The 25195-nt window shown below is 34.6% G+C and overlaps 1 protein-coding gene across 3 annotated transcripts in view; it reads left to right on the top strand.

The window, feature by feature from the left end:
• Positions 1-235: 235 nt before the first annotated feature.
• Positions 236-25195, top strand: part of shroom2a (shroom family member 2a) — a 90697-nt gene continuing 65737 nt past the window's right edge. The window contains exons 1-3 of one of the 3 annotated variants that reach the window (XM_062039027.1): positions 236-477; positions 6400-6533; positions 7714-7915. In XM_062039027.1, the coding sequence (XP_061895011.1) occupies positions 6400-6533; positions 7714-7915 (336 nt within the window). In that variant the 5' untranslated portion in view covers positions 236-477. The remainder of the gene's footprint in view (positions 478-6399; positions 6534-7713; positions 7916-25195) is intronic. The other 2 variants (XM_062039028.1, XM_062039029.1) reach the window with 2 other exon arrangements.

Below are 25195 nucleotides of genomic sequence, written 5' to 3'. Positions count from 1 at the left end.
ATTTTACCGAACTGGGATTTTAAACATACACATTTTTTTCCTCATAAATGTTTATTTAATGCAATTGTTTGCAAAATTTGATGTTAAAAAAAAAAAAGGCAAAACAATTCAAGTGTCTTAAAAGAAAACCTTCGTAATAAAGACACAAATGAACCTTTATTTATATTATTTTTAAAGACTGTGTAGTATTCGGCGGCTGACAACAGGGGGCGCTGTTGTGACGAACTTCCATTGCTAGTGTGCCAGTGTGTGGGTGCGCGCGCATCGGCGGTGTGTTCCGCCCGGAGTGTCCCGCTCCTAAGGTCCATCCCCCGGGAAGCGGCGGCACACTTCGCCGACGAGGAAGCAGCAAAAGGAGCGTAATGTGCAGGCAGCTGTAGAAAAGTGTTTGAAAATGTAGAGAAGTGTGGTAATGAAGATCAAAGTCAGGCCGGTGGATAAGTTCGCTAGCGTGGTCACCACAAGTTGAACAGTCAGGTAAGAGCAGCCTTTTAATGTCCTCCCTAGCTACTCTTGCAACAATTTACTCTTTAGTTCACTCTTCCACTTGTCACTGAGTGTCGCTAAAACAAAAAAAGGCGACTTTAGTGGGTTTATTTTGTCGCTGCGGTTGTCGAAGATGGTCGCCTTTGTTGCGTTTGTGCGCGTTAAGAGCATTAAGTTGTCTGCTCTGGCAACACAACAGGTGTTAACCTCTTGATTGTCTTCTTTTGTTGCCTTGGCTCGGCTTTTCCACCACAAACATGTTTCACGTTTCTAATGAAGGAAACGTCAAGTTGTCTGCTGTGTAAACAAAACAAATGTTGTCTTGTTTTGTTGTATTATCTTAGCATTTCTACCACAAACGTGCTTAATGTTTCAAATGAATGAAATATTAAGTTATCCACAATGACAACATAACAGGTGTTGTCTTGTTTTGTTGTCTTGTTTTGTGGTCTTATCTTAGCATTTCTACCACAAACAAGTGTGTTTCACGTTTCAAATGAAGGAAACATCAAGTGGTCTGCTGTGCAAACAAAACAAATGTTGTCTTGTTTTGTTGTATTATCTTAGCATTTCTACCACAAACGTGCTTAATGTTTCAAATGAATGAAATATTAAGTTATCCGCAATGACAACATAACAGGTGTTGTCTTGTTTTGTTGTCTTGTTTTGTGGTCTTATCTTAGCATTTCTACCACAAACAAGGGTGTTTCACGTTTCAAATGAAGGAAACGTTAAGTTGTCTGCTGTGCAAACAAAACAAATGTTGTCTTGTTTTGTTGTATTAGCATTTCTACCACAAGCATGTTTCAAATGAATGAAATATTAAGTTATCCGCAATGACTACATAACAGGTGTTGTCTTGTTTTGTGGTCTTATCTTAGCATTTATTTTGTATCACAAGCACACATGTTTCACGTTTCAAATGAAGGAAATATTAAGTTATCTGCGATGACAACATAACAGGTGTTGTCTTGTTTTGTGGTCTTATCTTAGCATTTATTTTGTATCACAAACACACGTGTTTCACGTTTCAAATGAAGGTGACATCAAGTTGTCTGCTGTGTAAACACAACAAATGTTGTCTTGTTTTGTTGTCTTATCTTAGCATTCCTACCACAAACATGTTTAACGTTTCAAATGAATGATATATTAAGTTATCTGCGATGACAACATAACAGGTGTTGTCTTGTGGTCTTATCTTAACATTTAATTTGTGCCGCAAACAAATTTATTTAACGTTTAAAATGAATGAAATATAAAGTTGTTTGCCCTGAAAACAAAACATGTTGTCTTGTTTTGTTGTCTTGTTTTGTGGTCTTATCTTAGCATTTATTTTGTACCACAAATACGTGTGTTTCACGTTTCAAATGAAGGGAACATCAAGTTGTCTGCTCTGTACACAAAGTGTTGTTTTGTTTTGTTTTATTGTCTTATTTTAGCATTTTCACCACAAACATGCTTAACGTTTAAAATGAATGAAGCATTTAGCTATAAGCAATGACAACATAAGTGTTGTCTTGTTTTGTGGTCTTATCTTAACATTTATTTTGTGCTACAAACACGTTTGTTTCACTTTTCAAATGAAGGAAACATCAAGTTGTCTGCTGTGTAAACAAAACAAATGCTGTCTTGTTTTGTTGTATTATCTTACCATTTCTACCACAGACGTGCTTGACGTTTCAAATGAATGAAATATTAAGTTATCTGCGATGACAACATAACAGGTGTTGTCTTGTTTTGTGGTCTTATCTTAGCATTTATTTTGTATCACAAACACACGTGTTTCACGTTTCAAATGAAGGTGACATCAAGTTGTCTGCTGTGTAAACACAACAAATGTTGTCTTGTTTTGTTGTCTTATCTTGGCATTCCTACCACAAACATGTTTAACGTTTCAAATGAATGAAATATTAAGTTATCTGCGATGACAACATAACAGGTGTTGTCTTGTGGTCTTATCTTAACATTTCATTTTTGCCACAAACATATTTATTTAATGTTTAAAATGAGTGAAATATAAAGTTGTCTGCCCTGAAAACAAAACATGTTGTCTTGTTTTGTTGTCTTGTTTTGTGGTCTTATCTTAGCATTTATTTTGTACCACAAACAAGTGTGTTTCACGTTTCGAATGAAGGAAACATCAAGTGGTCTGCTGTGCAAACAAAACAAATGTTGTCTTGTTTTGTTGTATTATCTTAGCATTTCTACCACAAACGTGCTTAACGTTTCAAATGAATGAAATATTAAGTTATCTTCAATGACAACATAACAGGTGTTGTCTTGTTTTGTGGTCTTATCTTAGCATTTATTTTGTATCAAGAACACGTGTGTTTCACGTTTCAAATGAAGGAAACATCAAGTTGTCTGCTGTGTAAACAAAACAAATGTTGTCTTGTTTTGTTGTCTTATCTTAGCATTTCTACCACAAACATGTTTCACGTTTCAAATGAAGGAAACATCAAGTTGTCTGCTGTGTAAACAAAACAGACGTTGTCTTGTTTTGTTGTCTTATCTTAGCATTTCTACCACAAACGTGCTTAACGTTTCAAATGAATGAAATATTAAGTTATCTGCGATGACAACGTAACAGGTGTTGTCTTGTTTTGTGGTCTTATCTTAGCATTTATTTTGTGCCACAAACACACGTGTTTCATGTTTCAAATGAAGTAAACATCAAGTTGTCTGCTGTGTAAACAAAACAAATGTTGTCTTGTTTTGTTGTCTTATCTTAGCATTTCTACCACAAACATGTTTCACGTTTCAAGTGAAGGAAACATCAAGTGGTCTTCTGTGTAAACAAAACAAATGTTGTCTTGTTTTGTTGTATTATCTTAGCATTTCTACCACAAACGTGCTTAACGTTTCAAATGAATGAAATATTAAGTTATCTGCGATGACAACGTAACACGTGTTGTCTTGTTTTGTTGTCTTGTTTTGTGGTCTTATCTTAGCATTTATTTTGTATCACAAACACGTGTGTTTCACGTTTCAAATGAAGGAAACATCAAGTTGTCTGCTGTGTAAACAAAACAAATGTTGTCTAGTTTTGTTGTGTTAGCTTAGCATTTCTACCACAAACATGTTTAACATTTCAAATTAATTAAATATTAAGTTATCTGCGATGACAACATAACAGGTGTTGTCTTGTGGTCTTATCTTAACATTTCATTTTTGCCACAAACATATTTATTTACTGTTTAAAATAAGTGAAATATAAAGTTGTCTGCCCTGAAAACAAAACATGTTGTCTTGTTTTGTTGTCTTGTTTTGTGGTCTTATCTTAGCATTTATTTTGTGCCACAAACACGTGTGTTTCACATTTCAAATGATGGCAACATCAAGTTGTCTGCTCTGAACACAAACTGTTGTTTTGTTTTTGTTTTGTTTTATTGTCTTATTTTAGCATTTTCACCACAAACATGCTTAACGTTTAAAATGAATGAAGCATTTAGCTATAAGCAATGACAACATAAGTGTTGTTTTGTGGTCTTATCTTAACATTTATTTTGTGCTTTGTTTCACTTTTCAAATGAAGGAAACATCAAGTTGTCTGCTGTGTAAACAAAACAAATGCTGTCTTGTTTTGTTGTATTATCTTAGCATTTCTACCACAAACATGTTTCACGTTTCAAATGAAGGAAACATCAAGTGGTCTTCTGTGTAAACAAAACAAATGTTGTCTTGTTTTGTTGTATTATCTTAGCATTTCTACCAAAAACGTGCTTAACGTTTCAAATGAATGAAATATTAAGTTATCTGCGATGACAACGTAACAGGTGTTGTCTTGTTTTGTTGTCTTGTTTTGTGGTCTTATCTTAGCATTTATTTTGTGCCACAAACACACGTGTTTCATGTTTCAAATGAAGGAAACATCAAGTTGTCTGCTGTGTAAACAAAACAAACATTGTCTTGTTTTGTTGTCTTATCGTAGCATTTCTACCACAAACGTGCTTAACGTTTCAAATGAATGAAATATTAAGTTATCTGCAATGACAACATAACAGGTGTTGTCTTGTTTTGTGGTCTTATCTTAACATTTAATTTGTGCCACAAACATATTTATTTAACGGTTAAAGTGAATGAAATATAAAGTTGTCTGCCCTGAAAACAAAACATATGTTGTCTTGTTTTGTGGTCTTATCTTAGCATTTATTTTGTGCCACAAACACGTTTGTTTCACATTTCAAATGAATTAATATAAAGTTGTCTTCTCTGACAACGCAACATAGGTTGTCTTGTTTTGTTGTCTTGTTTTGTGGTCTTATCTTAGCATTTATTTTGTGCCACAAACACGTGTCACGTTTCAAATGAAGGAAACATCAAGTTGTCTGCTCTGTAAACAAAACAAGTTTTGTTTTGTTTTATTGTCTTATTTTAGCATTTCCAACACAAGCATGCTTAACGTTTAAAATGAATGAAACATTTAGTTATCTGCAATGACAACATAAAAGGTGTTGTCTTATTTTGTGGTCTTATCTTAGCATTTATTTTGTATCACAAACACATGTGTTTCACGTTTCAAATGAAGGAAACATCAAGTTGTCTGCTCTGTTAACAAAACAAATGTCTTGTTTTGTTGTCTTATCTTAGCAATTCTACCACAAACATGCATAAAGTTTAAAATGAATGAAACATTTAGTTATGTGCAATGACAACATAACAGGTGTTGTCTTGCTTCGTGGTCTTATCTTAGCATTTATTTTGTGCCACAAACAGGTTTGTTTCCTGTTTCAAATGAAAACAAAGCAAATGTTGTCTTGTTTTGTTGTATTTAAAACAAAACAAGTTGTCTTGTTTTGTTTTATGGTCTTAGTTTAGCATTTCCACCACAAACATGCATAGCGTTTCAAATGAATGAAACATTAAGCTATCTGTAATGACAACATAATAGGTGTAGTCTTGTTTTGTTGTCTTGTTTTGTGGTCTTATCTTAGCATTTATTTTGTGCCACAAACACATGTGTTTCACGTTTAAAATAAATGAAATACAAAGTTTTCTGCTCTGACAACGCAACTAATGTTGTTTTGTTGTCTTGTTTTTTAGTCTTAGCATTTATTTTGTGCAACAAACACATTTGTTTCCCAGTTCAAATGAAGAAAACATCAAGTTGTCTGCTCTGAAAACAAAGCAAGTGTTGTCTTGTTTTGTTTGTTTTTTGTCTTATTTTAGCATTTCCACCACAAACATGCATAATGTTTCAAATAAAGGAACTATTAAGTTATCTGCAATGACAACGTAACCGGTGTCTTGTTTCGTGGTCTTATCTTAGCATTCATTTTTGTGCCACAAACACGTTAGTTTTAACGTTTCAAATGAATGGAATATTAAGTTGTCTGCCCTGATAACAAAACTTATGTTGTCTTGTTTTGTTGTCTTGTTTTTTGGTCTTATGTTGGCATTTCTACCACAAACATGTCTGGTCAAAGTTCCAAAAGGAGGCACTATTAAGTTGTCTGCTCTGACAACACAACATGTGTTGTCTTTTTTTGTTGTCCTATCACAGCATTTCTGGCACAAAGATGTTTGTTTAATGTTTCAAATGAATGAAAGAGTTGTGTTAATTCAAGAAAACAACACAATCGTCAATGAAATGCAAATGTATCTAACATTAGTATTGACAAGCTACAAAGCTTGTAGGATGTGCTCTGTTTTATAAAGCATACAGAGTAAAGAGCAGAGCTTTACTTTCATCTGTTTTATCTGTCAAAATAAATATATAACCCTCGGAATATGACCCGGAACTAGGATGTCCTCCAACGCATCACAACGTTTGCTCTTTTTAAACATCACCACTGATTATTACTCACTGCAGACTTCACGAGAGCCAAAAAACACAATAAAACATCCCTTACTGTACAAGGTCTGCTGTCATTAAGATGCCGACTGCTAGGATGTTCATATATTCCTCTTTAGATGAAGAATAATCGTCAAGAAAAGGGAGGTGGCACCAAGCGTCTTTTCGTGTCGTTCTCGCCATTTCCGGGTCCTAAACGGCGGTCAAAGTGTCCCAACTTGTTGGAATACGTCCTCATCCTTCTACTAACCAGGTGAGAGGCATGATTTATGATCTAGAACAGTGTGCCGTGAGATACAGTCTGGTGTGCCGTGGGAGATTATCTAATTTCACCTATTTGGGTTAAAAAACATTTTTGCAAACCAGTAATTATAGTCTGCAAATGATGTGTTGTTGAGTGTCGGTGCTGTCTAGAGCTCGGCAGAGAAACCGTGTAATACTCTTCCATATCAGTAGGAGGCGGCGGGTAGCTAATTGCTTTGTAGAGGTCGGAAACAGCAGGAGGCAGTGTGCAGGTAAAAAGGTGTCTAATGCTTAAACCAAAAATAAACAAAAGGTGAGTGCCCCTAAGAAAAGGCATTGAAGTTTAGGGAAGGCTATGCAGAACGAAACTACAACTGAACTGGCTGCAAAGTAAACAAAAACAGAATTCTGGACGACAGCAAAGACTTACTGGGGAGCAAATGTACAATGTACATCCGAACATGACAATCAACAATGTCCCCACAAAGAAGGATAACAAACAACTGAAATATTCTTGATTGCTAAAACAAAGTAGATGCGGGAAATATCGCTAAAAAAGGAAGGCATGAAACTGCTACAGGAAAATTCCAAAAAAAGAGAAAATGCCACCAAAATAGGAGCGCAAGACAAGAACTAAAACACTACACACAGAAAAACAGCAAAAAACTCCAAATAAGTCCAGGTGTGATGTGACAGTACACCTACTTTGAGACAAGAGCTATATTGATGCATGCTTGGTTATGGTTTAAATTCATATCCAACAATTGCGACGTCAAATTTTTACTGTCAACTGAGTTTAGTTTTTTGTAACGATTTCTGCTGATGGTGTGCCTCCGCATTTTTTCAACGCAAAAAATGTGCCTTGGCTCTAAAAAGGTTGAAAAACACTGATCTAGAATGCATTTACAGGGAGCAGGGAAGCGAGGAAGTAGCAGACTACTCGATGATGTCAACATAGGGACACAGGAAGTGATCACGTCGCCGCCATAAATAGTCGGTCTGCGTTAGCACTTATAATAACAATATCACTAATACTTGTTAATATTCTAGTCACCAAATGTAAAGTGAGTACTTTTTGAATGTTTTTTTATTGGATTTTTTTGGGCGGAAGAGAGAAGCTCCCATTTATTTACGTTTTTGTTTAATATTAAAATGCCTTAAAAAAAATCCATCTCTTCCTCCTCCTCCAGTGTCATGGACTCCAAGGTAGACCCGCACCACGTAGAAGCCGGCGGCCATTGGCATGTGACGCACAAGGCGGCCGAGCTGGAAGCGAGGACCCGAGACGGGGAGGGCTGGAAGCTGGTGGAAGTGTTGCTCTCTGGAGGTGCGCCGTGGGGATTCACGCTGCGAGGAGGACTGGAGCATGGTGAACCTCTGCTCATCACCAAGGTAAGCAGGCCACGCCCACTGAAAGTCCCTCAGGTAGACGTCAACACGTAGACTGGTAGTAAATGGATCGGCGGACTGTCACCTCTTGTTTGTGCTCAGTAGCATCCTTTCATCCTTACAAGGTTTGACCATTGGATGACAGCATCTATATCAATACATACAGTATATATACATCTACATTTATACTCTATACGTCTACATTTATACTCTATCTACATTTATACTGATCCTACATTTATACTGTATCTACATTTATACTGTATATATCTACATTTATATTGTATACATATCTACATTTATAATCTATAGATCTACCTTTATACTGTATCTACATTTGTACTGTATCTAAATGTATACTGTATATATTTACATGTATACTGTATCTACATTTATACTGTATGTATCTACATATATAGCTACATTTATACAGTATAGATCGACATTTATACTGTATGTATATACATGTACACTGTATGTATCTACATATATATCTACATTTATACTGTATGTATATACATGTATACTGTATGTATCTACATATATATCTACATTTATACTGTATGTATCTACATGTATACTGTATGTATCTACATATATATATCTACATTTATACATGTATATCTACATCTGTTTAAATTTATACATGTATATCTACATATATATCTACATTTATACTGTATGTATCTACATACATACATGTATATCTACATTTATACATGTATATCTACATATATATCTGCATTTATACTGTATGTATCTACATTTATACTGTATGTATGTATCTACATACATATCTACATTTATACTGTATGTATCTACATTTATACATTTATACTGTATGTATCTACATTTATACTGTATGTATGTATGTATCTACATACATATCTACATGTATACTATATGTATCTACATTTATGCTGTATACATCTACTTACATATCTACATTTATACAATATATATCTACATTTATACATGTATATCTACATTTATACTGTATGTATCTACATTTATACTGTATGTATGTATGTATCTACATACATATCTACATGTATACTATATGTATCTACATTTATGCTGTATACATCTACTTACATATCTACATTTATACAATATATATCTACATTTATACATATATACCTACATTTATACATGCATATCTACATCATGTATATCTACATTTATACATGTATATCTACATATATATCTACATTTATACATGTATATCTACATTTATACATGTATATCTACATATATATCTACATTTATACTGTATGTATCTAAATACATATCTACATTTATACTGTATGTATCTACATTTATACATGTATAGCTACATTTATACATGTATATCTACATATATATCTACATTTATACCGTATGTGCCTACATTTATACTGTATGTATCTACATACATATCTACATGTATACTGTATGTATCTACATTTATACATGTATATCTACATTTGTACATATACATCTACATTTATACTGTAGATATCTACATGTATACTGTATGTATCTACATTTATGCTGTATACATCTACCTACATATCTACATTTATACAATATGTATCTACATTTATACATATATATCTACATTCATACATGCATATCTACATCATGTATATCTACATTAAGATTAAGATTAAAGTACCAATGATAGTCACACACACACTAGATGTGGTGAAATTTGTCCTCTGCATTTGTCCCATCCCCTACATCATGTATATCTACATTTATGCATGTATGTCTACATATATATCTACATTTATGCAATATGTATCTACATTTATACATATATATCTACATTTATACATGCATATCTACATTAAGATTAAGATTAAAGTACCAATGATTGTCACACACACACTAGATGTGGTGAAATTTGTCCTCTGCATTTGTCCCATCCCCTACATCATGTATATCTACATTTATACATGTATATCTACATATATATCTACATTTATACATGTATATCTACATTTATACATGTATATCTACATATATATCTACATTTATACTGTATGTTTCTAAATACATATCTACATTTATACTGTATGTATCTACATTTATACATGTATATCTACATGTATACGTGTATATCTACATATATATCTACATTTATACTGTATGTACCTACATTTATACTGTATGTATCTACATACATATCTACATGTATACTGTATGTATCTACATTTATACATGTATATCTACATTTGTACATATACATCTACATTTATACTGTAGGTTTCTACATGTATACTGTATGTATCTACATTTATGCTGTATACATCTACCTACATATCTACATTTATACAATATGTATCTACATTTATACATATATATCTACATTCATACATGCATATCTACATCATGTATATCTACATTTATACATGTATATCTACATATATATCTACATTTATACATGTATATCTACATATATATCTACATTTATACATGAATATCTACATTTATACATGTATATCTACATATATATCTACATTTATACTGTATGTATCTAAATACATATCTACATTTATACATGTATATCTACATTTATACGTGTATATCTACATATATATCTACATTTATACTGTATGTATCTACATACATATCTGCATGTATGCTGTTTGTATCTACATTTATACATGTATATCTACATTTGTACATATACATCTACATTTATACTGTAGGTATCTACATGTATACTGTATGTATCTACATTTATGCTGTATACATCTACTTACATATCTACATTTATACAATATGTATCTACCTACATTTATACATATATATCTACATTCATACATGCATATCTACATAATGTATATCTACATTTATACATGTATATCTACATGTATATCCACATTTATACTGTATATATCTACATTTATTTATATATTTCTACATATATCTACATTTATACATGTGTATCTACATGTGTATCTACATTTATTTATATATTTCTACATATGTCTACATTTATACATGTATATCTACATGTATATCTACATGTATACATGTATATCTACATGTATACATGTATATCTACATTTATACGTGTATCTACTACATGTATATCTACATATGTACATGTATATCTACATTTATTCATATATTTCCACATATATATCTGCATTTATATATATATATATATATATATATATATATATATATATATATATTTGTAGCGAAGCATGCGTCTTCACAAAGTGGTGGGCGTATACACGGGGCGGGTTCATCTAGCCGGGGGAAGGTCAACTGTTTGTTCCCAAAAATATATAATACGCTCCGAGTGTTGCAGACGGAGGCTTGTCGAGCGAGTCCGTTGTTACAGTAGCGAAAACAAACAAACAAAACGGGAGTAAGATGCCAGAAAAGAAGGACAAAAACTGGAATGTTTGAGTTTTGAGGGGTAGGCAGAGGAGACGTACTGTTGGCGACCAGCACTACATTAGGAGAGAAAAGGGGCGTGGCCGTGTGGAGCAGCTGAGCAGATAGGAGAAGAATTCTCTCAAGAAGTCAAATAAAACCCCTGTCCGATATCAGAACATTTATGGGGAGAATTATTGACGACGACAGTAGTTTTTGTTCTTTAATAAAAAATGTACATAAACTCGTACCTTTTCTCATGCGGGACAAAAGGGCTGGTGCTTCACTAATGTTATATTTTGCTTTTGAGCGCCACTTGAGTCCAGCAAGGGATGGAGAGGACCGATTAGCACCAGCACGTGTTGTGTTACACTGTTGCATCATTTCATGACGCGCATCTCACCTCCATGTTGGCGGTGTAATCATTTACCTTATTCCACCTCGGCCTGTTTGACTTCATGCTCCTCGCTGCTTTGCATCCGCACAAAAGCGGTCCAAAGTTCAAACTGGAAGGTGTTTTATTTTTTTTTTTTGGACCATGTTCACCCCATCATTGTTGCACTTAATGCTTCCGACCAGCGAGATCTCATAGCTGGCTTGTGAAGCAGCTGGTCTGGGTTCAACATTGTTTGGTTAATGTTTCATCACTCGCCACCACATCGATACTGCATGCACTCGCCAAAGTGGACCCGGTGAGGTTTTAACTTCTACTTTGCTTTACAACCTCTGAAGTTGACCCCATTTGTTGATATTTCAAGAAGGGTTGGGCACATTTCGACCATGTGAACTGTCTTACAAGTGTAAAAGGAAGTTGGCCTCATCTCTGCGGTGGCATGTTGGATGTTTTTTCATTTTTTTCCGTGGTCGATATCGATAATTATTGATATTTTTTTCATGACTTATGGAAAATGAGGAGCGAGAGCGAACTCGTCCACAAACAATAACACACCTTTCCAGTGTGTTTTCTTGGGTTTGTTTCATTTAATTACAAAACCCCAAACCAGGGAAATTGGCATGTTGTGTAATTCGTGAATAAAAACAGAATTCACACATTTTCAATGGGAGACATGTCTGGACTACAGGCAGGCCAGTCTAGTACCCGCACTCTTTTACTACGAAGCCACGCTGTTGCAACACGTGGCTTGGCATTGTCTTGCTGAAATAAGCAGGGGCGTCCATGATAACGTTGCTTGGATTGCTCCAAAAGCTGTATGTACCTTTCAGCATTAATGGTGCCTTCACAGATGTGTAAGTTACCCATGCCTTGGGCACTAATACACCCCCATTCCATCACACATGCTGCCTTTTACACTTTGCGCCTAGAACAATCCGGATGGTTCTTTTCCTCTTTGTTCCAGAGGACACGACGTCCACAGTTTCCAAAAACAATTTGAAATGTGGACTCGTCCGACCACAGAACACTTTTACACTTTGCATCAGTCCATCTTAGATGAGCTCGGGCCCAGCGAAGCCGGCGGCGTTTCTGGGTGTTGTTGATAAATGACTTTCGCTCTGCAAAGTAGAGTTTTAACTTGCACTTACAGATGTAGCGACCGACCGTAGTTACTGACAGTGGTTTTCCGAAGTGTTCCTGAGCCCATGTGATGATATCCTTTACACACTGATCTCGCTTTTTGATGCAGTACCGCCTGAGGGATCGAAGGTCACAGGCTTAGCCGCTTACGTGCAGTGATTTCTCAAGATTCTCTGAACCTTTTGAAGATATTACGGACTGTAGATGGTGACATCCCTAAATTCCTTGCAATAGCTGGTTGAGAAATGTTGTTCTGAAACTGTTTGACAATTTGCTCACGCATTTGTTGACAAAGTGGTGACCCTCGCCCAATCATGGCACCCACCTGTTCCCAATTAGCCTGTTCACCTGTGGGATGTTCCAAATAAATGTTTGATGAGCATTCCTCAACTGTCTTGTCTTTTTTGCCACCTGTGCCAGCTTTTTTGAAACATGTTGCAGCCATCAAATTCCAAATGAGCTAATATTTGCAAAAAATAACAATAACGTTAAGTATCTTGTCTTTGTAGTCTATTCAATTGAATATAGGTTGAAAAGGATTAGCAAATCATTGTGTTCTGTTTTTATTTACCATTTACACAACGTGACAACTTCACTGGTTTCGGGTTTTGTATTTGCATTATGGCTGTCAGCGAAGAAAAATCCATAAATGAGGTGCCCAGTTTTATGAGCCGCGGGGTTCAAAGTGTATGAAAAAAAAATAGCAGTTTATAGTCCAAAATTGACGGTACTTACAGCGTGTAAAGAAAACCTTCATGTAAAAGTTCCTAAACCGAAATGTTTGCATATAGAGGGGTTCATAAATGGAGGTTCCATTGTATTGCAAATGCCATTCTTTGGTTTAATGTACATTTTCAGAGTTCTAGTCAGTAAAATTCCATTCTGTTGTTTGAGGTGGTGTGTCCCGGAAATGATTAAAATGACCAAAATAGGGTAAATCTTGTACATATTACATATTGTTATGAAGGTGTCTGTTACTACATTATATATATACTTGTAGTATGTATATTGTACATATTACATATTGTTATGAAGGTGTCTGTTACTACATTATATATATACTTGCAGTATGTATATTGTACATATTACATATTGTTATGAAGGTGTCTGTTACTACATTATATATATACGTGCAGTGTGTATATTGTACATATTACATATTGTTATGAAGGTGTCTGTTACTACATTATATATATACACTTGCAGTGTGTATATTGTACATATTACATATTGTTATGCAGGTGTCTGTTACTACATTATATATATAGACTTGCAGTGTGTATATTGTACATATTACATATTATTATGAAGGTGTCTGTTACTACATTACATATATACATGCAGTGTGTATATTGTACATATTACATATTGTTATGAAGGTGTCTGTTACTACATTATATATATATATACTTGCAGTGTGTATATTGTACATATTACATATTGTTATGGTGTCTGTTACTACATTATATATATACTTGCAGTGTGTATAATGTACATATTACATATTATTATGAAGGTGTCTGTGACTACATTATATATATATACTTGCAGTGTGTATATTGTACATATTACATATTGTTATGAAGGTGTATGTTACTACATTATATATATACTTGCAGTGTGTATATTGTACATATTACATATTGTTATGGTGTCTGTTACTACATTATATATATACTTGCAGTTTGTATATTGTACATATTACATATTGTTATGAAGGTGTCTGTTACTACATTATATATATACTTACAGTGTGTATATTGTACATATTACATATTGTTATGAAGGTGTCTGTTACTACATTATATATATACTTGCAGTGTGTATATTGTACATATTACATATTGTTATGAAGGTGTCTGTTACTACATTATATATATATACTTGCAGTGTGTATATTGTACATATTACATATTGTTATGAAGGTGTCTGTTACTACATTATATATATATACGAGTAGTGTGTATATTGTACATATTACATATTGTTATGAAGGTGTCTGTTACTACATTATATATATACGTGCAGTGTGTATATTGTACATATTACATATTGTTATGAAGGTGTCTGTTACTACATTATATATATATACTTGCAGTGTGTATATTGTACATATTACATATTGTTATGAAGGTGTCTGTTACTACATTATATATATATACTTGCAGTGTGTATATTGTACATATTACATATTGTTATGAAGTCTTGTTTTGGACATTTTCTAAAGCGTACCAGTACAAGTGGTGTTTGAGATTTAGGTTTATTCCGGACACCTTTGCACACTTGCTGGCTGGTGGTACCAGGAGTGAGGCAGGAAGGTTACATTTGGTGTGAAATCCGGTGAATGACGTCTAAATGAAGTCACCAGTGGTGATTTAGACGCTGCGCTGGATGTTTGTGTAAGAAGATAAGAGGCAAGTAAAAGTCTGTTTCTAGTTGGGCTCATGAAATGCTCTCTTATCTCCCAGCCGTTGTTTGTCATCATGGAATCCATCATGGAAGGCGGGAATACAGACTTGCACGCAACGCACTGCACTTTCAAGATTGTCTTTATTGGGGAGGCTTTGATTTACCAGCACTGTAAAATCCTCTGGCACACTTTGTGAAAGTTCATGTTGTACCTCAGGGCTTTGTGCTAGGTAGGCCCGTCTTGTTCACATAAACATGGAGTCAAAGACTACGTTTACACTGCAGGACAAAGTGGCCCAAATCTAATTTTTTGGAGATCTGATTTTTTTCCAGCTGACTGTTGCAAGTAAACGTGAACTTGCCTCGACGTCACTTGCATGCGCACTCCAATAAAGTGAAAACAAAGGAAGTTGACTGGGATGAAGTCGCTACTGCTACAAAATAAAATAAAAATCACAACACCTTAAAATGAGTGTTTTTTTAGGCAAAAGTAGATAAAAGTTGATAAAGTGAAAACAAAGGAAGTTGACTTTGAGGAAGTCGCTACTACCACAAAATAAAATAAAAATCGCAACGCCTTAAAATTAGTGTTTTTTTAGGTGAAAGTAAATAAAAGTCCATAAAGTGAAAACAAAGGAAGTTGACCGGGAGGAAGTCACTACTACTACAAAATAAAATAACAATTACAACACCTTAAATGTGTTTTTTTTAGGTGAAAGTAAACAAAAGTCGAAGTGAAAACAAAGGAAGTTGACTGGGAGGAAGTTGCTACTATTACAAAATAAAATAAAAATCACAACACCTTAAAATGACTGTTTTTTTAGGTGAAAGTAAATAAAAGTCGATTAAGTGAAAACAGAGGAAGTTGTTATTATTACAAAATAAAGATAAAAATCGCAACACCTTAAAATTCGTGTTTTTTAAGTGAAAGTAAATACATCTCGATAAAGTGAAAACAAAGGAAGTTGACCGGGAGGAAGTTGCTACTTCCACAAAATAAAACAACAATCACAACACCTTAAAATTAGTGGGGTTTTTTTGGTGAAAGTAAATAAAAGTCGATAAAGTGAAAACAAAGGAAGTTGACGTTGAGGAAGTCGCTACTACTACAAAATAAAATAACAATCGCAACACTTTAAAATTATTATTTTGTTTTTGGTGAAAGTAAATAAAAGTCGATAAAGTGAAAACACAGGAAGTTGACGCTGAGGAAGTCGATACTACTACAAAATTGAATAACAATCACAACGCCTTAAAATTTGTGTTTTTTTAGGTGAAAGTAAATAAAAGTAGATAAAGTGAAAACAAAGGAAGTTGACCGGGAGGAAGTCGCAACTACTACAAAATAAATTAAAAATCACAACATTAAAACAAAGGAAGTTGACCGGGAGGAAGTCGCAACTACTACAAAATAAATTAAAAATCACAACACCTTAAAATGAGTGTTTTTTTAGGTGAAAGTAAATAAACATTGATGAAGTGAAAACAAAGGAAGTTGACTGGGAGGAAGTCGCTACTACTACAAAATAAAATAACAATTACAACACCTTAAAATTTGTGGGTTTTTTTAGGTGAAAGTAAACAAAAGTCGAAGTGAAAACAAAGGAAGTTGACTGGGAGGAAGTCGCTACTACTACAAAATAAAATAAAAATCACAACACTTTAAAATGACTGTTTTTTTAGGTGAAAGTAAATAAAAGTTGATTAAGTGAAAACAGAGGAAGTTGTTATTATTACAAAATAAAAATAAAAATCGCAACACCTTAAAATTAGTGTTTTTTAAGTGAAAGTAAATACATCTCGATAAAGTGAAAACAAAGGAAGTTGACCGGGAGGAAGTCGCTACTTCCACAAAATAAAACAACAATCACAACACCTTAAAATTAGTGGGGTTTTTTTGGTGAAAGTAAATAAAAGTCGATAAAGTGAAAACAAAGGAAGTTGACGTTGAGGAAGTCGCTACTACTACAAAATAAAATAACAATCGCAACACCTTAAAATTATTATTTTGTTTTTGGTGAAAGTAAATAAAAGTCGATAAAGTGAAAACACAGGAAGTTGACGCTGAGGAAGTCGATACTACTACAAAATTGAATAACAAATCACAACGCCTTAAAATTTGTGTTTTTTTAGGTGAAAGTAAATAAAAGTAGATAAAGTGAAAACAAAGGAAGTTGACCGGGAGGAAGTCGATACTACTACAAAATAAATTAAAAATCACAACATTAAAACAAAGGAAGTTGACCGGGAGGAAGTCGCAACTACTACAAAATAAATTAAAAATCACAACACCTTAAAATTAGTGTTTTTTTAGGTGAAAGTAAATAAACATTGATGAAGTGAAAACAAAGGAAGTTGACCGGGAGGAAGTCGCTACTACTACAAAATAAAATAACAATTACAACACCTTAAAATTTGTGTTTTTTTTAGGTGAAAGTAAACAAAAGTCGAAGTGAAAACAAAGGAAGTTGACTGGGAGGAAGTCGCTACTACTACAAAATAAAATAAAAATCACAACACTTTAAAATGACTGTTTTTTTAGGTGAAAGTAAATAAAAGTCGATTAAGTGAAAACAGAGGAAGTTGTTATTATTACAAAATAAAAATAAAAATCGCAACACCTTAAAATTAGTGTTTTTTAAGTGAAAGTAAATACATCTCGATAAAGTGAAAACAAAGGAAGTTGACCGGGAGGAAGTTGCTACTTCCACAAAATAAAACAACAATCACAACACCTTAGAATTAGTGGTTTTTTTTTGGTGAAAGTAAATAAAAGTCGATAAAGTGAAAACAAAGGAAGTTGACGTTGAGGAAGTCGCTACTACTACAAAATAAAATAACAATCGCAACACCTTAAAATTATTATTTTGTTTTTGGTGAAAGTAAATAAAAGTCGATAAAGTGAAAACACAGGAAGTTGACGCTGAGGAAGTCGATACTACTACAAAATTGAATAACAATCACAACGCCTTAAAATTAGTGTTTTTTTAGGTGAAAGTAAATAAAAGTAGATAAAGTGAAAACAAAGGAAGTTGACCGGGAGGAAGTCGCAACTACTACAAAATAAATTAAAAATCACAACATTAAAACAAAGGAAGTTGACCGGGAGGAAGTCACAACTACTACAAAATAAATTAAAAATCACAACACCTTAAAATGAGTGTTTTTTTAGGTGAAAGTAAATAAACATTGATGAAGTGAAAACAAAGGAAGTTGACCGGGAGGAAGTCGCTACTACTTCAAAATAAAATAACAATTACAACACCTTAAAATTTGTGTTTTTTTTAGGTGAAAGTAAACAAAAGTCGAAGTGAAAACAAAGGAAGTTGACTGGGAGGAAGTCGCTACTACTACAAAATAAAATAAAAATCACAACACTTTAAAATGAATGTTTTTTTAGGTGAAAGTAAATAAAAGTCGATTAAGTGAAAACAGAGGAAGTTGTTATTATTACAAAATAAAAATAAAAATCGCAACACCTTAAAATTAGTGTTTTTTAAGTGAAAGTAAAACATCTCGATAAAGTGAAAACAAAGGAAGTTGACCGGGAGGAAGTTGTTACTTCCACAAAATAAAACAACAATCACAACACCTTAAAATTAGTGGGGGTTTTTTGGTGAAAGTAAATAAAAGTCGATAAAGTGAAAACAAAGGAAGTTGACGTTGAGGAAGTTGCTACTACTACAAAATAAAATTACAATCGCAACACCTTAAAATTATTATTTTGTTTTTGGTGAAAGTAAATAAAAGTCGATAAAGTGAAAACACAGGAAGTTGACGCTGAGGAAGTCGATACTACTACAAAATTGAATAACAATCAAAACGCCTTAAAATTAGTGTTTTTTTAGGTGAAAGTAAATAAAAGTAGATAAAGTTAAAACAAAGGAAGTTGACCGGGAGGAAGTCGCAACTACTACAAAATAAATTAAAAATCACAACATTAAAACAAAGGAAGTTGACCGGGAGGAAGTCACAACTACTACAAAATAAATAAAAAATCACAACACCTTAAAATGAGTGTTTTTTTAGGTGAAAGTAAATAAACATTGATGAAGTGAAGACAAAGGAAGTTGACCGGGAGGAAGCCGCTACTACTACAAAATAAAATAAAAATCGCAACACCTTAAAATGAGTGTTTTTTTAGGTAAAAGTAAATAAAAGTCGATAAAGTTAAAATAAAGGAAGTTGACTGGGAGGAAGTCGCTACTACTACAAAATAAAATAACAATCACAACAACACCTTAAAATGAGTTTTTTACGTGAAAGTAACTAAAAGTCGATAAAGTGAAAACAAAGGAGGTTGACCGGGAGGTAGTCACTACTACTACAAAATAAAATAACAATCACAACATCTTAAAATGAGTGTTTTTTTAAGTGAAAGTAAATAAAAGTCGATAAAGTGAAAACAAAGGAAGTTGAACGGGAGGAAGTCGCTGCTTCTACTACAAAATAAAATAACAATCGTAACACCTTAAAATGAGTGTTTTTTTAGGTGAAAGTAAATAAAAGTCGATAAAGTGAAAACAAAGGAAGGATGCTCCGGTTTCAGATGCCACCTTTTTTTCTTTTTACACAAACTTTGCAGGGTGCAGTCTTTGGTTCCACGCTTGTTGCCACAAAACCAAACCGCGGACGAGACTTTTTCCTTTGGAACAAACGTTGTGCTCTTGTTTGCGTTAGCCAGGTTGGGCTACGTGTGTAAATCTCCGCGTAGGAAATAAGGGGAAGGCGGAAGGTACGGAACCTCCTAAGGACAAAAAATATGCCGCAGTAAGAATATTTTATTTTTATTTTTCTAATTGTCTGCAACTAAAAACCTGAATTTATCGATAAAATCGATTTATCACACAGGCTTATGTTCCCCCCCCCCGGAACTCTCTAATAACTAAAGTTGGGTGAATAATGTAAACTCACTACACCGGTAGTTTTTAGCGCCCTCATGGCGAGTTTACTGACAAATATAAGTAAGAACTTTACACTACTTTATATTAGAAATGGCAACAGTGGAGGATGAATGTCCCATAACAAGAAGATAGAGAAAAAGAAGAAGCTTATCGACTATGGCATCGGCACAGAGGTGTGGCTTCATAGCTTACCAAAGTCGTTCTAAAACATTTTGATAGATTTTTGAGCGCCCTGTGTAATGTTCTATATTTTCAATGGAACATATAAAATGTTGGTGTTGTTTACTTGAGTCATATTGCCATCATAGTGCAGTCTACACATATCTCTTATGTGTGACTGCCATCTACTGGTCACACTTATCACTACACCATGCACCAAATAAAATAGCTTCGAGGTTGGTAAGCAAAACCAGAATGATTCCGTACATTAGGTGCACCGGGTTATAAAGCGCACTGTCGAGTTTTGAGGGGAAAAGAAGATTTTAAGTGCGCCTTATAGTCCGGAAAATACGGTAATGTAGCATTACAGGCTACCAAACATATGCTAATAAGCTGAAACGTATTGTATCTTTGAAATATATTCAACTGTCCTGAAGTACACTGGAGATTAAACAACATTTTATATTAGTTTTGTCACTACACTGTTCGCATGTGATAAAAATATGCAGTCCGTTTTGTTGTAACACGTGGCTTGGCATTGTCTGGCTAAAATAAGCAGGGGCGTCCATGATAACGTTGCTTGGATGGCAACATATGTTGCTCCAAAACCTGTATGTACCTTTCAGCATTAATGGTGCCTTCACAGATGTGTAAGTTACCCATGTCTTGGGCACTAATACACCCCCATACCATCACACATGCTGGCTTTTACACGTTGCGCCTAGAACAATCCGGATGGTTCTTTTCCTCTTTGGTCCGGAGGACACGACGTCCACAGTTTCCAAAAACAATTTGAAATGTGGACTCGTCCGATCACAGAACACTTTTCCACTTTGCATCAGTCCATCTTAGATGAGCTCGGGCCCAGCGAAGCCGGCGGCATCTCTGGGTGTTGTTGATAAATTACATTCGCTTTGCATGGTAGAGTTTTAACTTGCACTTACAGATGTAGCGACCAACTGTAGTTACTGACAGTGGTTTTCTGAAGTGTTCCTGAGCCCATGCGGGGATATCCTTTACACACTGATGTCGCTTTTTGATGCAGTACCGCCTGAGGGATCGAAGGTCACAGGCACTCAATGTTGGTTTTCAGCCTTGCCGCTTATGTGCAGTGATTTCTCCAGATTTTCTGAACCTTTTGATGATATTACGGAGCGTAGATGGTGAAATCCCTAAATTCCTTGCAATAGCTGGTTGAGAAATGTTGTTCTTAAACTGTTGGACAATTTGCTCACGCATTTGTTAACAAAGTGGTGACCCTCGCCCCATCCTTGTTTGTGAATGACTGAGCATTTCATGGAAGCTGCTTTTATACCCAATCATGGCACCCACCTGTTCCCAATTAGCCTGTTCACCTGTGGGATGTTACAAATAAGTGTTTGACGAGCATTCCTCAACTTTCTCAGTCTTTTTTGCCACTTGTGCCAGCTTTTTTTAAACATGTTGCAGGCATTAAATTCCAAATGAGTTAATATTTGCAAAAAATAACAAAAGTTTCTCAGTGTGAACATTAAGTATATTGTCTTTGCAGTCTATTCAATTGAATATAAGTTGAAAAGGATTTTCAAATCATTGTATTCTGTTTTTATTTACCATTTACACAACGTGACAACTTCCCTGCTTTTGGGTTGTGTATATATTCATGTGTGCGTTGAAAAGGAAAGGCCAAGCGTGTAACAAAGAGAGTCCGAGCATCGCTTTGAAAAAAAAAATCCATCCTGGACCTCATTAAAATTCTTCACATTCCTCTCATGACTCAGGTAATGCTCCAGGTCTTGGTGGACTTAGTTCCTTACCCTCAATAAACCTAAATAATCCCCTTTGACAAAACACAGCTGGGTTTGCGGCTGATAGGTAAATGTGTGTGTCAGCGTTCTGACGTATTGTCTTGTCTGACAACAAATCAACCTAAACACCTTGGCTTCATCACGGAACCTTCTCTATGTGCACACACCCCATAGAAGGGTTCATCTCTTGCTTTGGCACTTTGCAACACTTGAAGATTTGTTTTTTCACACAAGATAATGCTCGGACTCCCAAGGCAGTGCTAAAGAAACTGCACACAGCATGCAAACTTTGAGTTGTGCTGACTCAAAGAAGACGTTATAGCATGTGGTTTGCAAACGTTGTGACCACAGGCGAGTGCAGTAGACAAATATTGCACTCAAGAGAACTGCACAATGAAAAATGAAAGCATGCGGAGGCAATTTTGATATTATTAATTTTCAAAACCAATACAAAGTGTATACATTTTTTAACCTTTAGGGCTCCCCTCAAGTTTGGTCCAAGGGACCCATAATGGGACCCATTATTTATTTTCATAACTAGACTCTCTAAATCAGGGGTCACCAACCTTTTTGAAACCAAGAGCTACTTCTTGGGTACTGATTAATGCGAAGGGCTACCAGTTTGATACACACTTAAATAAATTGCCAGAAATAGCCAATTTGCTCAATTTACCTTTAACTCTATGTTATTATTAATAATTAATGATATTTACACTTAATTGAATGGTTTAAAAGAGTAGAAAACACACAAAAAATTACAATTAAATTTTGAAACATAGTTTATGTTCAATTTCGACTCTTTAAAATTCAAAATTCAACCAAAAAAAAAGAAGAGAAAAACTAGCTAATTCGAATCTTTTTATGGAACATCATTAGTAATTTTTCCTGATTAAGATTAATTTTAGAATTTTGATGACGTGTTTTAAATAGGTTAAAATCCAATCTACACTTTGTTAGAATATATAACAAATTGGACCAAGCTATATTAACAAAGACAAATTTCTTCTAGATTTTCCAGAACAATGATTTGAAAAGAAATTCAAAAGACTTTGAAATAAGGTTTAAATTTGATTCTACAGATTTTCTAGATTTGCCAGAATAATTTTTTTGAATTTTAATAATAATAAGTTTGAAGAAATATTTCACAAATATTCTTCGTCGAAAAAACAGAAGCTAAAATGAAGAATTAAATAAAAATGTATTTATTATTCTTTACAATAAAAAAAAAAAAATTTACTTGAACATCGATTTAAATTGTCAGGAAAGAAGAGAAAGGAATTTAAAAGGTAAAAAGGTATATGTGTTTAAAAATCCTAAAATCATTTTTAAGGTTGTATTTTTTCTCTAAAATTGTCTTTCTGAAAGTTATAAGAAGAAAAGTAAAAAAAATTATGAATTTATTTAAACAAGTGAAGACCAAGTCTTTAAAATATTTTCTTGGATTTTCAAATTCTATTTGAGTTTTGTCTCTCTTAGAATTAGAGACCAGCTTGCTAGTAAATAAATACAACTTAAAAAATAGAGGCAGCTCACTGGTAAGTGCTGCTATTTGAGCTATTTTTAGAACAGGCCAGCGGGCTACTCATCTGGTCCTTACGGGCTACCTGGTGCCCGCGGGCACCTCGTTGGTGACCCCTGCTCTAAATCAACGTCAGCTCTGTCTATCAATATAAAGTTTACAATTTTATTTTTTTATTTAATGCCCTTTTTGTTGCAGAAAACCCTGTTTTTTTAAGGGGAAAACACAAAATATGCAATATATAATTTGAGTCACTAAAGAAAAGCGCTATATAAATATAATTCCCTTCACACTTCACTTCACATACTCTTAAAGGCCTACTGAAAGCCACTACTACCGACCACGCAGTCTGATAGTTTATATATCAATGATGAAATGTTAACATTGCAACACATGCCAATACGGCCGGGTTAGATTAGTAAAGTGCAATTTTAAATTTCCCGCGGAATATCCTGCTGAAAACGTCTCGGTATGATGACGTTTGCGCGTGACGTCACGGATTGTAGCGGACATTATGGGACAGCATTGTGGCCAGCTATTAAGTCGTCTGTTTTCATCGCAAAATTCCACAGTATTCTGGACATCTGTGTTGGTGAATCTTTTGCAATTTGTTTAATGAACAATAGAGACAGCAAAGAAGAAAGCTGTAGGTGGGAAGCGGTGTATTAGCGGATGGCTGCAGCAACACAAACACGTAGCCTCTGTTTCATTGTTTACATTCCCGAAAGATGACAGTCAAGCTTTACCATTGGCCTGTGGAGAACTGGGACAACAGAGACTCTTACCAGGAGGACTTTGAGTTGGATACGCGGTACCGTGTGTACGCAGCTGCGGCTTCCAAACATTTGATCGCTTGCCGGTACGTGCGTGCCGCTATGTGCACGTCACGTACGTAACTTTGGGGACTTTGGGGAAATATATGTGCTGCATGAACTTTGCGGAGGTGAACGGTACTTTGGGCTGTGGGATTGAGTGTGTTGTGCGGGTGTTTGATTTGTATTGGCGGGTTATATGGACGGGAGGGGGGAGGTGTTTGTTATGCGGGATTAATTTGTGGCATATTAAATATAAGCCTGGTTGTGTTGTGGCTAATAGAGTATATATATGTCTTGTGTTTATTTACTGTTTTAGTCATTCCCAGCTGAATATCAGGTCCCACCCGCCTCTCACAGCATCTTCCCTATCTGAATCGCTTCCACTGCCCTCTAGTCCTTCACTCTCACTTTCCTCATCCACGAATCTTTCATCCTCGCTCAAATTAATGGGGAAATCGTCGCTTTCTCGGTCCGACTCGCTCTCGCTGCTGGTGGCCATGATTGTAAACAATGTGCAGATGTGAGGAGCTCCACAACCTGTGACGTCACGCTACTTCCGGTACAGGCAAGGCTTTTTTTATCAGCGACCAAAAGTTGCGAACTTTATCGTCAATGTTCTCTACTAAATCCTTTCAGCAAAAATATGGCAATATCGCAAAATGATCAAGTATGACACATAGAATGGACCTGCTATCCCCGTTTGTATAAGAAAATCACATTTCAGTAGGCCTTTAATATCCAATTATTATATATATGTGTATATATATACTGTATATAAACA

The sequence above is a fragment of the Entelurus aequoreus genome, linkage group LG27, assembly GCF_033978785.1.
Source record: "Entelurus aequoreus isolate RoL-2023_Sb linkage group LG27, RoL_Eaeq_v1.1, whole genome shotgun sequence".
NCBI lineage: Eukaryota > Metazoa > Chordata > Actinopteri > Syngnathiformes > Syngnathidae > Entelurus > Entelurus aequoreus.
The sequence above is the reverse complement of the archived record's forward strand: the minus strand, read 5'-3'. Positions and strand labels throughout refer to the sequence as shown.